General features: G+C 42.7%; 1 protein-coding gene across 1 annotated transcript in view; it reads right to left on the bottom strand.

The window, feature by feature from the left end:
* Nucleotides 1-222: 222 nt before the first annotated feature.
* The window catches only part of LOC143499431 (NACHT, LRR and PYD domains-containing protein 3-like), a 72,095-nt gene continuing 54,623 nt past the window's right edge, over nucleotides 223-17,694 (bottom strand). The window contains exons 9-10 of the mRNA XM_076994071.1: nucleotides 863-909; nucleotides 223-764 (exon numbers count right to left, since the gene is read on the bottom strand). Of these exons, the coding sequence (XP_076850186.1) occupies nucleotides 223-764; nucleotides 863-909 (589 nt within the window). The remainder of the gene's footprint in view (nucleotides 765-862; nucleotides 910-17,694) is intronic.

The following is a 17,694-nucleotide window of genomic DNA, read 5'->3' as shown; positions in this document are numbered from 1 at the left end:
GTGATATATTATTCTGCCCATATTGTCCACGAGAGAGGTGTGTGTGTAAGAGACAGTCCTGTTATGTGGGGGGAGGGGGGGTGTGTGTGCAAGAAAGGTGTGAGAGAGAAAGACGGGTATGTGTGTTTGTGTGTGAGGGAGAAATAGATTGTTGTCCAGTTGTGTGTGTAGAGGTGTGTGTGTTTCCATGGAGACTCAGGTGTTGCTCCAGTATATAGGAGGTTATTCATGCTCACACACACACACTGATGAGTCAGACTGAACCCAAAAGCCTGCATAGAGGGGCTCAGTGAATGTGGAGTGGAATGTGTGTAAGTGTGTGAGTGTGTGTGTGTGAGAGGAGACACTGTAGAAGGACAGAGTGCCGGCCAGCCAGTCCAGATACACTCCTACCCTGTTGGAGCTGAAGGGGGGGGCAGAGATGTCGGTGTAGTTCTTATTGTGATAGACAGAGTAACTGTTATTATAGCAGCGCAGCATCCAGGACTTTATATTCCATCCAAACCCACAATCAACACTGTCTCCTTTCCTGCTGTTTCCTTCATATGTCACTGCTATACCAGCATCTCCACTCCACTCAACCTCCCAGTAACAGCGTCCAGTCAGACTCTCTCTACACATCACCTGATCCCAGTAATCAAATCTCTCTGGATGATCAGGATACGTCTGAGGCGTCTCCTCCACACGTGTCACCTTTCTGTTCCCCTCAGACAGAGAGAGATGTGTGTGTGCTGTGTTTGGGTCCAGTGTGAGCTCACACGCATCTGTACACAAGAAGAGACATTAGAGGAGATGACACAAACACTGTGTGTGTGTGTGTGTGTGTGTGTGTGTGTGTGTTAACTACATAACTGCTGCTTACATTTTCTTAGTCCTGGTTCGAATCTTATCTTCCCTGTGTTCTCCAACCTAAGGAACACACACACACACACACACACACACACACACACACACAACAGGACTGTCTTGCAGAAATATACACATAGATACCAGGGGCCTCATGTACAAAGACTTGCGTGGATTTCTTACAAAAAATTGGCGTACATACAAATCCAGAAAATTCTGGCCGGAATCCACGCACATTTCTTTTGTACATCCCAATCAACGTGGAATTGAGCGCACACGGTGACACGCCCCCCTATAAATATGCAAATTCATTTAAATTTGCCCTGCACCGGAGAAGTTTGCTCTCTGATCTATCACAAACCATGTCTAAACGGGGAAAAAAGAGGAACTTCACCGAATGTGAAAGTAGAAACGCTCCTGAATGAGGTAGAGGTGCGGAAAAAATGTTTGTTTGGCACGTTGTGGCATTACGGCAAAGCGCAAAAGGTCTGAGTGGGACAGCGTGTCTGAAGCTTTAAATGTTGTGGGGTCAGAATAATGCACACAGGCAGATTTATATAATGCACCTAAAAAATATCAGTGATGCGCTCACTAGCATCAGCGACTCAATAAAATAATTGGTTAAAATTTGCGCTTGTCCTGGCTCTGGGTTCGCTGGGTGCTCCACCATCTCTAACAATGGCACGGCATACCTGTACGCAACATTGTGCAGGACCCCACATGCCCTCACAATACGACACACCTTCTCTGGCCGATACACGAGCATCCCCTAATCCTGTCCAGCCAGCGCCACCAGCTTTCTAGCTGCCCAATCGCCCTCTCCACGACTGACCGGGTGGAGAATGGAGAGAATTGTATCTCCGCTCCCGGTCAGTCTGTGGATTACAAAGGGTCATCAGCCACGTCTTGAGCACATAGTTGCTGTTTCCTAAGTAATTTAACAATTGCCCATGTTTAAAATGAATTATTCTAAGCTGGAAATGTCAAATGCTTTTATTTAAATGCTTACATTTTGTTGCTTACCAAGTAGCCACCCGTCACGCACGCTGCTAGCTTGTAATCTTATCCCAACCATGCAGTTTGGATGTACTAATCAATGGGTTGATCCAGGCCAACGTGCCACTACATTAGTAAGTTTTTACATCACAGATTATTTGCACGTTTATGGAATTAAAGTGCTTTCTATTCACATAAGCAAATTCCTCCTCAGATGATGCCTTTATAGAAATGTGTGTGCAGTCGATCGCTCCGATTATATTAGGGTTGCATTATCGCTGCAAATTGCGCTTTAATGTTTGCCTGGTCAACCGCTTCATATGGGAACTTTATATACCTAGCTGACATGCAGATGATCCCATCCAAAACAGTTGGCATGGCCCGGCTCAAAGATGACCAGTCTGCCAGTTCGGTTTGAAACGAGCCAGTCGCCAGGAAGCCAAGCGTTGTCACTGGTAATGCGCAACTCCTCGCGTTTCTCTCTCCAAAACTGGACCCAACTCAACACAAGAGGACAGTTCTTGGAAATCTGAAATGGCTTATAAGCCAGTCATCATCATGGGCTAAAGAATCATAATGGTCACGGAAAACGCGCTCTCTGCGAATTCGGCCATTATCAATATCTTCCAGTAATGCCAATGCTGCCATCTCCCAAGAACTCCAGTGCAACATTTAATGCATGTTTATATAATCTAGGCTAAGTGGAAACACGTTGAATGATTATTTCAGTAAGGCAGTGAAATTGTCTGATTAATTTACTGTTTATTTTCTGATTAATTTACTTATTTTACCCAATAAGGGCTTACTACAATGTGTGCGTGAAGGATATCTTAATAGTTGTAATTTCAATGCATCACCTCTAAGTGTCGCTAATTGACGAAAACACAATAGAAACGCCAGAGGTCAAGGTGTCGTAGGTGTACGCACTTTCTCACGTTCAAATCACATTTTGTACATCTGACCATTTGCGTGAAACATAGCGTACACAATGTTTTTGTGCGTACGCACCGTTCGTACATGAGGCCCCAGGACTGACAGTCTCTTTCACACAATCACCTAGAAAACAGCAGAGTTGTATAGTAACGAAGTAGAACTACTTCACTACTGTACTTAAGTACTAAAATGTATTTGTACTTTACTGGAGTATTATTATTTTCTCCTACTTCCACTTTTACTTCACTACATATTTTCCATCAGTTTAGTACTGTTACTCCGATACATTTTTTACGTGCTGTATAGTTACTCGTTACAATTATAAACATGTTAGCTGGCGCTGTCACCGGATCAAGCGATCAGGCTGTCTTATGAGAAAACTGCGCATGCTCCGGTCGCGTCTCGTTTACTCTGCTGCTGCCTTCACTCAACACTTGAGCTTCATAATCATAACTTATTTCTCACATATTAATGTTGATGGGCCCCTTAGCAAAATTCGCCTTCAGCCCCCAAATTGCTAAGCTGTGTGCGGCAAAAAGTGACGCAATCGCGGTGGCTCCGCCCATGCACGTTGGCTACGCGTGCTGTCGCATCGCGAGGTCGTGCACTTCTCGATTTTTGTGCGTGCGAAGTTGCAAGGTGGAATTCATGCACTTTTTTCCTGCAAAATTCCTGTTTTTACATATAGAGCATTAAATGGCCAGGCTCCTGTATACATCACACAGCTCCTCACTAAATATTCACCATCTCGCTGTCTCCGCTCACAGGACCAAAGTCTATTGGCAGTTCCCCGGACTCGATTTAAGACCAAGAGGGAGAGCTTTTCAATCTGTAGCACCCAGGCTCTGGAACAGCCTCCCTTTACACCTCCGGTTAGCAGACTCTGTTGATTCCTTTAAAAAAAGAGTTAAAAACTTTTCTCTTTAAACAGGCCTTCTGCTAGTATATATGCAGATGTATGCATATGCTTATATGTATGTTTATATGCATATATATATATATATTAGGGGTGGGACGCGATTAAAAAAATTAATCGAATTAATCGGAAGCTTTGTAATTAATTAATCGAAATTAATCGCATTTTAATCGCATTTCAGTATTTAACATGAGAAATATTAATTTAAGTTTGAATGATGAATGAATCAATGAACATAATCATAAACTTCAACATCTTGTTTATTTTTCCACCAGTCTACTACGAAGACCAATATATGTGTAGTGTGCAGAAAACAGTTCAGAACATTGGAAATTCTGACCAAAAATGTTGTTTAATTTAGGGAGTTTTGCTCAGGATATTGGAAGAATTGAAGTAAATCAGAAGATGTTTTTTAATACCATTTTAGATGGTAGACTTTCTTTAATTTCCCAGGCCTCTGCCATAGGCATCTTCATAGTGCCTAGATGTGGTCTTCTGCATGCTCAAAGCAAATGACTGGATCTTCATCATCTATAGATTCATCATCTATAATATGAGCTGTCACACCAAGATCATTCTTGTTGCTAACAGAGGTCCAGTGATCCCCAGTCAGAGCCACATTTGTGGCACTCTTCACAATAACCTGTTTTAATTCTTTCCTCATCATACAGCTGCTGGATTTTCTTCGACATTGTCTTTCTGGGGTGAGTTTCCCAAAACGTTCTTAGTGCCAAGTACTTCGTCACCTCGTTCTTACGTACGAGGTTAAGAAGTACTTGGCGCTAAGAACGTTTTGGGAAACTCACCCCTGGACGGTAGTTCGTAACTTGCATCAGTTGACGCAATTCGCAGCGCTTCTTGTAAGCATTTATCTTCGACCACAGAGAGCGAACAACACAAATAATGTGACGCATCATGTATAAACGCGTGCGGAGTCGCGCGCTACGGCCATTCGCGAAAGTTTAATCCAGTCTTAATGGTCCAATGAAGGTCATTTAAAAACCAGGACGTTTCCTCACAGGATGTGAATTACGGACGTTTGGTCACCCTATCGTACTAGGAATACATTTAGCAGCTAAGTTATCATTACTGACCTGCGCGTTAAGCTGGGCGTACACTGTGCGATTTTTGGCCCATTTTCAGCCGATTTTTCACTCGTTTCGGCTCAATCGCGTGTCGTGCATCGTATAGTTTACACAGGTAAACGAGGAACGATTCACACCTCACGACCAACTCCCGATCAGAAATCGCAGCGTCGCAAGAACATCAAACATGTTTGAAATTCAAATCGCTCCTCGTGAGAGTATCGCACTGTTGAAGCAGCTCCACGAGCTGACTCTCCCTGCGATTTAGTCGTACAGTTTGAGCTGGAGCTGAGTACACAATTTAAAATATCGCACAGTATACGCCCAGCTTTAGCAGCAACATGTTTTGCGTTGAGGTGGTAACGAAGGGTGGAAGTGCTCCTGTGATAAGTGAACTCCTTCCTACATAAAGTGTAAATAACACTATTTTTGTTTGTACTTCCATCTGAAAGTTTCTTATATTTAATTTCCCATCCACCAGCGTAGCCTCTTCAGTCATCTCCATCATGATCATCTTATTGTGTGTCCATAATCTGTATGCCCAGAACTCGCGCACTGAGAAACATTCCACGGTGCAAAAGTGTCTCGTCCGTTAAATGCGTTAAAATGCGTAAATTTTTTTAGTGCGTTAATTTTCCTGTAATTAATTAATCAAAATTAACGCGTTAAAGTCCCAATACTAATATATATATATATATATATATATATATATATATATATATATATATATATATGTTGTGTGGTGTTTTATCAAAGGTTATATTGTCTTATTTTATTTGTTTACTTTATTTTTATCATCCTATTTTATTATTGTATTACCTTTTATTATATGTTGTGCTATATGTACAGCGCTTTGTGACTATTGTCTGTGAAAAGCGCTTTATAAATGAAGCTTACTTACTTACACTTGTACGGCACTTTGAAGGTCCATTTCAGTGTTTTCCAGCACCTTCAGCTTAATTTACATATTTATACAAATACACATATACTCGAAATTATTCCAAATAATTCGCTTTTTATTTCATTAAAAGAGATGGTACCGTGTTTGGTAACAGCAGAAGAGCAGCATAAGTGCTGCATAATAAGCTTGTTGGCGTTTTAATGTACATTGGCACCTTCCACACCTTCAACATCGAGTGATCGTGGCGGTGAGGGTGAGGAAGAAGACCACCCTGGCCCTACCTAGAGACAGTGTTTGAGGAAGGATACCACCCTGGCCCTACCTAGAGACAGTGTTTGAGGAAGGAGACCACCCTGGCCCTACCTAGAGACAGTGTTTGAGGAAGGAGAACACCCTGGCCCTACCTAGAGACAGTCTTTGCGTTTGCTGGAGTGAAAGTAAATTCCTATAGGATGAAGTGCCATCTCTGCCTCCCTAAAGAGGGTGAAATATTGGCCTTCAAAAATTCACCTTCGAACTTGAAGAAACACATCAACATAAGTTATAAATATAATGCACAGAAGACACACAAGCTTTAGCTGTCAGTAAGCGCTAGTTAGGTTAGATATCTTAGCTAACTAACCTAATTATGTTAATGACGTGCTGCAGTATTCACTTAACATTAGCTGGCAATAATAAAGGTGATGTCATGCTGAGTTGTGTTTTAGCAACAGTAAGCCGTGTCTCTTTTCATGCTGAATAATCATGTGCCCATTTTTATAGTGTAGTGTTTTTATAGGGTAAGGGCATTTATTGAGTGTAAACGCAGGGCAGTAGGCTCACTCATGGCGCTCTCTTTATCCGGGCACAAAGGCCTTCTCTTTTTTCTCCCATGTTCATCACTCTTATTCAGGAATTGACTACTTTTAATAATAAATAATAATAATACATTTTATTTAACGGCGCCTTTCTGGTACTCAAGGTCACCTTACATGAAGCAAAAAACAGAAATAATACAGTAAAAATGGCAGATAATAAAAATAAAATAAGATATAACAATAAAATGAATAAATGAATGAACAGACCATAGAGATCAGCAGTTATAAGCAGATTTTAAAAGATGAGTTTTGAGACCCGACTTAAAATGTATGATTGATTGAGAGTTTCTCAAGTCTGGGGGAAGAGCATTCCACAATCTAGGGGCGGAGCTACTGAACGCCCGACCGCCCATGGTGCTGAGGTGTGTAATGGGGACAGACAGGTGTGTAGAAGCAGATGATCTCAGTGATCGAGAGTGAGAGGTGATGTTAATAAGGTCTAATATATATGGAGGGGCGAGATTATGAATTGCTTTGAAAGTGAGGAGAAGGATTTTGTATTGTATGCGTTGTGTAACTGGGAGCCAGTGTAGCTGGTGCAGAACAGGAGTGATGCGATGGAAGGATGGTGTTTTTGAAATAATACGTGCAGCAGAGTTTTGAACCATTTGAAATTTGTTTAGTGATTTGAGGGGAAGACCAAAAAGAAGAGAATTGCAATAATCCAGGCGTGAAGTAACAAGACTGTGAACCAGAATAGCAGTAGTGTGAGGGGAAAGAGAAGGACGGAGACGATTGATATTTCGGAGGTGAAAATAAGCAGATTGTGTGATATTGTTGATGTGAGATTGGAATGATAGAGTATTGTCCAGGATGACACCCAGGCTCTTTACCTGAACTAAAGGAGAGACAGAACAATTATCAATAGTGAGGGAGAAATTATTTACTTTGGAGAGATTTGATTTGGTGCCAACAAGTAGCACCTCAGTTTTATCGCCATTTAATTTGAGAAAGTTGTGAGAGAACCAGGTCTTAATTTCAGATAAACAATCAGTAAGAGAGGGCATGGGAAAGTTGGAATTGGGCTTACTAGAGATATAGAGCTGGGTGTCATCCGCATAGCAGTGAAAATTAATATATTTGCGGAAAATATTACCTAGGGGGAGAAGATATACTATGAACAGAAGGGGGCCGAGGACAGAGCCCTGAGGGACGCCAGTGATAACAGGAGAAGGTTGAGAGGTGAAGGTTTTAAGCTGGATAAACTGAGTACGGTTAGAAAGATATGATTTGAACCAATTTAATGATGTGTGAATTATTCCAATGGAGGACAGTCTATGAAGAAGTGTGGAGTGACAGACAGTATCGAAGGCAGCAGTGAGATCCAGAAGAATAAGAATAGAAACAAATCCAGAATCAGCTGCAAGGAGGAGATCATTGGTTACTCTAACAAGTGCTGTTTCAGTACTGTGAGAGGAGCGGAAACCAGATTGAAATTTTTCGTAAAACCTGTTATGTGATAAGTGAGAGTGAAGCTGAGCTGAAACTACTTTCTCCAGTATTTTTGACAGAAATGGCAGAATGGAGATAGGGCGTAAGTTATTAAAATCAGTCGGATCAGCACCAGGTTTTTTTCGGGTTAATAGCTGCAGTTTTAAAAGCTGTTGGTACAATCCCAGTCGTTAGAGAGGAGTGAATGATAGCAGTACTAGAGGAAGTAATGAAGGAAGACAGGGTTTAACCAGTGTTGTGGGAAGAGGGTCCAGTGTGCAGGTGGATTGCTTAGCTTTAGAGATGAGATTAGAGAGTTCAGAAATAGAAGGAAGAGAGAAGGATGACAAATGAGTTAGAGAAAGGAGTCGGAGACTAATCTAGGAAATGTAGGAGATGGTTGGGAAGAGTTGGGTGGTTCAAGAACAGATAGTTACCGGCTGAGCTCTAAAAGATTTATAAATAGTCTCTATTTTCTCATTGAAAAATGACATTAGAGAATTACACAAGGTGGTAGTACAGAGATGCGGTGGAATGAAGTCCGGGCCTTGAACAGTTTTGTTATAAAGTGCATACAGTGATCTAGTGTTGCCTTTCATAGAAACAATGAAATCATTATAGTAGTCAGATTTAGCTCGAGATAATGAATCCTTATAAAGAATCATGTGGTCCTTGTACATGTCCCTGTGACAATCGCTCGAGTTGTCGCCCTTTGGCCTTTAAGAGCCGAAGCTCAGATGTGTACCAGGGGGCAGTACGTGAGAAGTGGACCATATGTGATTTTAACGGGGCAAGAGTGTCAAGACTGGCTTGAAGACCAGTATTATATAAAGACACTAGTTCATCAGGGTCCATTTGTTGATGGAAGTCCAGATGAGAGGTTATCCTGGAAGAGAGGGAGACTAGATCGATGTTCTTGATATTGCGATAGGTGATGAGACGAGAAGGCTTCGTGGTGGAGAGATGAAGATTGACCTTGTATGAAAGAAGAAAATGGTCAGATATAGCCAGATCTTCCACTGAACTGTTAAAGGGAGTGACACCAGAGCAACAGACAAGGTCCAGAATGTGACCTTTAGAGTGAGTAGGATTGTCAGTATACTGCTGCAGTCCGAAACTCTCCATACATGATGTAGTCTTTGGTGAGAGGATTATTAGTATTGTTCATATGAATGTTAAAATCGCCCATAACTATAATGGCAGATGACAGAGTGATGAGATATGTAAGCAGTGCAGCAAAGTCCTGAAGAAAGTCTTTATTTCCTTTAGGAGGCCGGTAAATGTTGGCAATGATGGTTGGAGTGGAGCCAGCAAGTCGATAGATCAATGCCTCAAATGAGGCAAAAATAGGAGCAGATACCGGAGAGACTTTCAATTCCTCGCTGTGAATTATTGTGAGACCTCCTCCTCGGCCAGTTTCGCGAGATTTACTGATGTAAACATAACCTGCAGGAGTCGATTCGTTAAGTTGTGTGAAGTCATTTTGCTGTTGCCATGTCTCAGTTAGACAGAAAAAGTCATATTTACGGTCTATGAGGAGATCTTGAATAAGAAGTCCCTTTCTCGTTAATGAACGGATGTTGAGTAGACCGAAGTTGATGATGGTGGTATCGAGTCCAGCTGAGGTGCCTTCCGACCAGGCTGGGTAGGTTAGCACACTATGGTCCGCTGCCCGTCTCAATCCACGACAGACACGGCAGGAGTGGCGAGTAGTAGACCCGATGGAGAGCAACGGACCCGACAAGTCTTCATGTAGAGACCGGCGAGACCCTCGGTGGATGTATTTCCGACGGGGAATATAAATCAATTCCGCATTGGAGAGCAGAGACGCCGGTAGTGAGAGCGACGGTGCGAGGTGATGAAATCTCAGCCGGAGAAGTTCAGCAGCAGAGTAGTGGATAATACCCACCACTGGTAGGTAGATTCTTGAAATAATTATCCATAAAAGAATGAGCCAAAGACGAATCATTGTGTCAAATCAATGTCAGGTCGAGTTTATGGTCCAAGCTTAGAAAATAAAGACCGACGGGCAGCGTCAGACACGCCAGCGTTCACCCGGAAGATAAAACTTTCCTTTCTCTAATTAAAAACATAGAAGGCTTCCGGTTCCGGTTTGGCATGGAGTAGACGTGTGTGTGGAGCGCTCCGTGGAGTGGCAGTTATTTTTTTTTATATAGTAGAACCTATTTTATATTCAATTTGATTATTTACCTTTCTTTTTATTTTATTATAACTCTGTGGTGATTTCTAGTTAAAATAATGTCTCCGAAAGCTGTTAAAACGCCGGGACCATCGCAGTCTGTCCTTAGGCCTGTCGCGCAGGCTAAGTCCTCGCCCTCTACTGTACCTGAGCGCGGTGACTCGGAAGCTACGTCCATGGGGGCTATGGATTTATCTACAATGAAGTCAGAAATCGCCAGCACAGTGGTAGCTGAGATTCGATCAGTGATGGAGGAACACTACTCCAAAATTAAAACTGAACTTCAGGATATGAAAAGCGAACTAATCCGGGATATTACAGCTGTGCGAGTCGAGTGTGCCGCTTTAAAAACTACGGTGTCGGACATGGAGCAATCTCTGTCCACATGCACAGACGATGTAGCAGAGCTGCAGGCTAAAGTTGATCACCTCACTAAGGAGTTCAACAGATTGGATGCAAAGTGCGATGACTTCACTTTAAATCTGATGAAGTTATCGCAGATGTTAATGGCAGATATTTAATTGTTCGAGGTACTCTGTTTAATACTCCTGTGCTGTTGGATAATATTTATGCCCCTAATTTTGATGATCCAGAATTTACACACAAAGTATTTAGTTCCATTCCCTCTTTACATTCCCACTTTTTGATATTAGGTGGAGATCTAAATTGTACCATAGACCCAGCTTTGGACAGGTCAGATCCCACTGTAGTGCCTCGATCCTCCATGTCTCAGACATTTCAGGAGTTTATTTCCAAATATGGTATTGTCGACCCTTGGAGATTCCTCAATCCTGGGTCTAGGGAATTCTCTTTTTACTCTCACCCGCACTCAACTTACTCTCGTATTGATTATTGGTTTCTGGATAGTTCCCTTATTCCTAAAGTATCCTTTTCCAAGTATCACCCAATAGTTATTTCGGATCATGCCCCTCTTACTGTAGATATACATTTTTCGGCCCGATCCTCTGTTTTTCCACCTTGGAGATTCAACTCATTGTTGTTATCAGATGAGAAATTTAATGCGTTCATTTCGTCCTCTATTGAGGATTTTGTTGCTCTGAACTCCAATGAACACACTTCTGCTTCACTCCTCTGGGAATCCCTTAAAGCCTATTTACGGGGCCAGATTATTTCTTATACATCACACTCTAACAGAGCTTGTAGACTTAGACTACAAGAACTAATTCAAAAAATTTCTGATCTGGACAAGCTCAATTCTTCTAATCCATCTCCCACTCTGCGAAAACAACAATCGGATTTGCAAATGGAAATAGACCTGATCACCACGACTGATGCTGAAAAACTGCTGATGAGAACACGTAGCAACTATTATGAACATGGTGATAGGCCATCCAGACTCTTAGCTCAACAGTTAAAGCGGAAAGCAGCATCTCGGATAATCCCCAAAATCGCAGACTCTAATGGAACCTTACATTCTAATCCGTCATCTATTAACAATACTTTTAAATCTTTCTTTGTGAATTTATATCGCTCTGAGTCACCGGCGGATGAAACTGTAATGTCCACCTTTCTGGATGGTCTTGACATCCCATCTATTAGCCACGCGGATGCAGATGCACTCGAATCCCCATTGTGTTTACAGGAACTTGTTGCCTCCATTAACAGTATGCAGTCCGGCAAGGCTCCTGGACCTGATGGGTTTCCAGCTGAATTTTTTAAGAAGTTTGGGGGAAAACTGGCTCCTCTGCTGTTATCAGTGTTTAATGAATCACTTTCATCTGGTTCATTACCTCCCACTTTAACCGAAGCCTTTATTTTTCTTCTTCTAAAAAAGGCGAAGGATCCTGATCTCTGCACTTCCTACAGGCCCTTATCTCTTCTGAATGCAGATGTTAAAATCCTGGCAAAATTACTGGCCCAGCGTCTGGAAAAAATTCTCCCGAATATTATTTCTCAGGACCAAAATGGTTTTATTAGGGGACGCCACTTGTTCTCCAACATTCGCACTCTATTCAACGTGATCTATGCCAAACATTCTTCCTCCACTCCTGAACTGGTTATCTCAATTGATGCTGAAAAGGCATTTGACCGGGTCGAGTGGAGTTACCTTCTTGAGGTTTTAGGTAGATTTGGATTTGGGGATAAATTTATATCCTGGATCAAATTGTTATACACTTCCCCCAGAGCCAGTGTAATTACTAATGGTGACCGATCTGATTACTTCCCCATATTGCGAGGGACCAGACAGGGATGCCCCCTGTCTCCCTTACTCTTTGCCCTTGTTATGGAGCCACTATCCATAGCGTTGAAATCTCTCCCAACTTTTCAAGGTATTTCTCGTGCTGGTTTGGAGTTGAAGATATCTCTTTACGCTGATGACCTTCTGCTGTATATGAGTGATCCAGTGACATCCCTTCCTCCAGTTCTAACGCTCTTATCTACATTTGGTTCATTTTCAGGTTTTAAAGTGAACTTGCAGAAAAGTGAGTGCTTCCCGGTGAACTCACTAGCAACTTCCCTTAATCAATCCACAATCCCATTCAAATTTGCCTTTAATGGTTTTAACTACTTAGGGATCCAAGTCACACGTACTGTTTCATCCCTTTTTCACGCAAACTTCTCCCCTTTAATTAATAAACTTAAGCAAGATTTACAGAGGTGGAGGTCTCTGCCATTATCGTTGATTGGTAAAATTAACATTGTAAAAATGAATGTGCTGCCCAGGTTCCTCTTTTTATTCCAAACAATCCCTTTATTTTTACCCAAACACTTTTTTAAAACATTGGATCAACTTATTAGCACGTTTATATGGAATGGAAAAGTTCCTAGAGTAAGATACTCCCTTCTTCAAAGATTTAGTTCTGACGGAGGCCTGGCTCTTCCCAATTTAAGGTTTTACTACTGGTCTGCCCACATACACAAAACTCTTTACTGGCTTCATTCGCCTGAACTGCTGTGGTGCAGATTGGAATCGCAGTCCTGTTCTTCATCCTCACTGCTCTCACTGCTCACTTCTTCCTTACCACTAAAGATTTCCAAATTTACGGATAACCCGCTGGTTCTCTCCACACTTCGCATCTGGGCCCAATTCAGGTGTCATTTTAATTTAAAGTTACCCTCCCCAGCTATGCCCCTGTTAAATAACCACCTGTTCCCACCTGCTCTGACTGACACAGCTTTTAATATATGGCGGGACAGAGGTATCTGCTCTTTTCAAGATCTTTACAAAGCTGGCACTTTCTGTAGCTTTCAGCAGTTAGTTTCAGATTTTGACCTGACAAGGTCACATATGTTTCGTTACTTTCAGGTTAGACACTGCATATCCTCACTTTTCCCAAATTACCTCTCACTTCCTGCCAAGACTTTGTGTGACGATCTTCTATCCATTGCTTCTCATCAGAAATCAGTCATCTCTAAGATCTATTCCCACTTACTAAGCACGGATGGGCACACACTGGACAAATATAGAAGGTCTTGGGAGAGTGAGCTCGGTACTACATTTTCAGAGCAGTGGTGGGACGAGGCCACGGGCATCGTACGTTCCAGCGCGCCATGTGCTAAACTCCAACTAATACAGTTTAAGGTCCTTCACAGAGTTCATCGCTCAAAACATCATCTGGCAAAATTTCATCCAAATATTATTGACGAATGTGATAGGTGTGGTGCTAGTCCATGCAACCTGAGCCATATGTATTTTTTCTGTCCCTCCCTGAACAGATTCTGGACTGAATTTTTTAATACAATGTCTAAAATACTAGGTGTTAATATTTCCATGAATCCACTAGTGGCTATATTTGGTTTTTCTAAAGATATTCCTGCGCTGACCACACTTCAATATCAGGTCTTAGCTTTTACTTCTTTATTAGCGAGGCGACGTATTCTTCTACTATGGAAGTCCCCAACTCCTCCATCAATTTCCTCTTGGTTTCAGGATGTAATTTACTTTTTAAAATTGGAGAAGATCAAATTTACAACAAAAGGTAACACGGCCACATTCTACCATAAATGGAATTCACTTCTGTCATACGTTGCTTCACTTATGGTTTTTTCTGATGACTGAATGACTTCTTACCCCCCACCCACCCCTTTTTATTTTATTTATTTACTATTATTCCTTTTAGTTTTTGTTGTCTTGCTTGGTTGTTTTTGTCTTTCGTCTGTCTGTCTGTTTGTGTTACATGGTAAAATTGGGCACTGGTCGAATGCTATTATATATGATCCTCTACCAGTTATTTACTATTTTTTATATTTTGTGTATCTACTGTATGTATGTCTACCATTGTCCCAAATAAAACATTTAATAAAAAAAATAAAAAAAAAACATAGAATACCACCTTATAGTAGAATCTGATCATGCTCCCCTATTTCTGGATTTGATGATGCCTTCAGCTAATAAGACACGCCAACCTTGGAAATTAAATACATTAGCAGATGACTGTTTCTGCTCCTCAATTAGTAATGCGCTGCGGCGCAGCATGGACCCATTGTTTATATGAGGGATCAGCTGATCGCACTGAAACCGGCAAACATGGCCACTACGGATAATAATAACAATATTCCCCGTGAGCTTTGGAGACGGACACACAGGGGATGTGGTGGAGGAACTAAACAACAAACTGGAGCGAGGGCGAGACGGAAAATGTGTTTGGAGAGAAGAGCATCACTGAACAATAAGATGGATGAACTATCAGCACTAGCCAGGAGTCAAAAGGAGTACCGGGAATGTAGTTTAATGTGCTTTACTGAGGCCCTGTCCACACGACGCCGGAGATTTTTAAAAAGGGAGGTTTTTGTCTCCATTGTAAAAAATATCTCCGTCCACACGTTCAGCGTTTTCAAAATATCTTCGTCCACACAACGCCGGAGATTTTTAAAAATGGAGGTTTTTGTCTCCGTTTTCAAAAATATCTCCGTCCACACCATCAGCATTTTCAAAAATATCTACGTCCACACGGTATCACAACACGCACACCACTCAGAAACGCTGCAATTAACATGATCATACTTCCCACAGAATGACATCAAAACACTTGAAGAAGGCTAATGTATTGCTGAACAACTCCAGTGCACCTGTGAAGAATGTCTAAAACGAAAAGTGATACGAGTTCCTTTATCTTTATTTATTTGTCTTCTCCAGAATTGCCGTACACGATAAGGTTTGTACCTTCGGGTAGGAGGATTCGAAAAAACTGAACGCAGCGCATTTAGGCACCTCCGCTGTGTTATGTAATGGGAAAGTAACATTAAATTAAACTGTAAACATGTTAATAATCTGCTAATTGCAGAGACAACAAAAACAATCACGGAGCTGTCCATGCTGAATAAGCTGAGCGAATGTAAACAAAAAAAGACATGCGCAGACTCACTCTGTGACGTCAGCGTTTTCCTAAACATGTGTTTTCCCTGTCCACACGAATACGCCGAGACCGGAGTTTTCAAAACTCTCCACCTTGGAAGGCGTTTTCAAAAATCTCAGTTTTCGGTGACCGAAAACGCCGTTTTCGTGTGGACGGTTGGCTGAAATGAAGACAAAAACCTCCGTTTTTAAAAATCTCTGGCGTCGTGTGGACGGGGCCTGAAACAGGGCTACACCAGGACATTCCGGATGACAACAGTTTCATTGCTGGTTTTCAGACTGTTCGAGCTGATCGGGGCTACACAGAGAGCGGTAAGCGTAAAGGAGGAGGGCTTGCTGTTCTTATTAACAAACACTGGTGTAACCCTGGTCATATCACTGGTAAAGCACAAACATGCAGTCCGGACACTGAACTGTTGGCTGTTGGTCTCAGACCATATTATTTACCACGTGAATTTTCACATGTTATCGTGGTGGTAGTTTATGTTCCTCCTTCTGCCAACCCGACATCGGCGTGTGACGTCATTCATTCTACCGTAGCGCGGATCCAAACTCAGCATCCGAGTGCCTACATTGCCATATCAGTCTAAGGCACTACCAAATTTTACACAGTATGTGGACTGTCCTACCAGAGAGGAAAGAACACTGGACTTGCTGTATGCTAATGTTAAGGAAGCATACAGCTGCTTCCCCCTCCCACCTCTGGGTAGATCAGACCACAATTTGGTGTACCTCAGACCCAGTTATGTGCCTCTGGTAAAGAGTCAGCCTGTGACCACGTGGACAGTGAGGAGATGGTCAGAGGAAACTCATGAGGCACTGCAGGACTGCTTTGAAACCACTGACTGGGCAGCACTCTGTGATACACATGGTGAGGATATGGACGGGCTCACTGAGTGTATCACAGGCTATATCAACTTCTGTGTGGACTCCAATGTCCCAACCAGGACTGTTAAGTGTTACCCAAACAATAAACCGTGGGTAACAAAATACATCAAAGGTCTCCTTAACAAAAAGAAGAGAGCATTCAAAGCTGGAGAAAGGGAGGTGAGAACAGTTCAGAGGGAACTGAAAAACGAATAGAGGGCAATGTGGACAGAGCCAATGAGTTGAAAGTGTTCTTTAACAGATTTGACACTGTAGGATCTGTCCTCCCCCACCCTGACCCTTCTGCTGGTGATACTGTAGCACACTCACCTCCCACCCTCCTATTCTCCTCTGATAGCTTGTACCCCCCCCCTCCTCTGATGGCCCATCTCACACCTCTATCCCTCCCCCATCCGTCACACCTGCAGTGAGTCTCACTGCTGAACAGGTGAGAAGACAGCTGATGAAACTCCACAATAATAAGTCGGCAGGTCCTGATGGTGTCCCACCTAGGGTGCTTAAAGCTTGTGCCAAGCAGCTATGTGGAGTACTGAGTCATGTCTTCAATATGAGCTTGAGTCTCCAGATGGTCCCGTTGATGTGGAAGACATCTTGCATTGTTCCTGTACCAAAGATGCCAAGACCAAGCGACATCAAGGATTACAGGCCAGTAGCACTGACGCCCCACATCATGAAGACCTTTGAAAGGCTCGTCCTGGATCAACTCCGGCCCATGGTCCAGTCATTTCTGGACCCCCTCCAGTTTGCCTATCAACCTTGCCTGGGAGTTGAAGACGCCATAATCTACCTGCTTAATCGAGTGTATGCTCACCTGGACAAGCCGGCCAGCACTGTGAGAGTCATGTTTTTTGACTTCTCCAGTGCGTTTAACACTATTCGGCCTGCTCTTTTGGGTGAGAAACTGAATGTGATGCAAGTAGATGCCCCCCTCGTGTCCTGGATTGTTGACTACCTGACTGGAAGACCACAGTATGTACGTCTTCAGCACTGTGTGTCTGACAAGGTGGTCAGCAGCACTGGAGCCCCACAGGGAACGGTCCTCTCTCCCTTCCTCTTCACCCTCTACACCACAGACTTCAGCTACTGCACAGAGACCTGCCATCTTCAGAAGTTTTCTGATGACTCTGCAATAGTTGGATGTATCAGCAGGGGTGAGGAGGATGAGTACAGGGCGACGGTGAAGGACTTTGTCACATGGTGTGAGCTGAACCATCTACAGCTCAATGTGACAAAGACTAAAGAACTAGTGGTGAATCTAAGGAGGAACAAGGCACCGGTGACCCCTGTGTCCATCAATGGGGTCAGTGTGGACACTGTTGTGGAC

Source organism: Brachyhypopomus gauderio, unplaced genomic scaffold (assembly GCF_052324685.1).
Source record: "Brachyhypopomus gauderio isolate BG-103 unplaced genomic scaffold, BGAUD_0.2 sc133, whole genome shotgun sequence".
NCBI classification, from domain to species: domain Eukaryota; kingdom Metazoa; phylum Chordata; class Actinopteri; order Gymnotiformes; family Hypopomidae; genus Brachyhypopomus; species Brachyhypopomus gauderio.
This window is presented reverse-complemented; position numbering and strand designations above follow the sequence as displayed.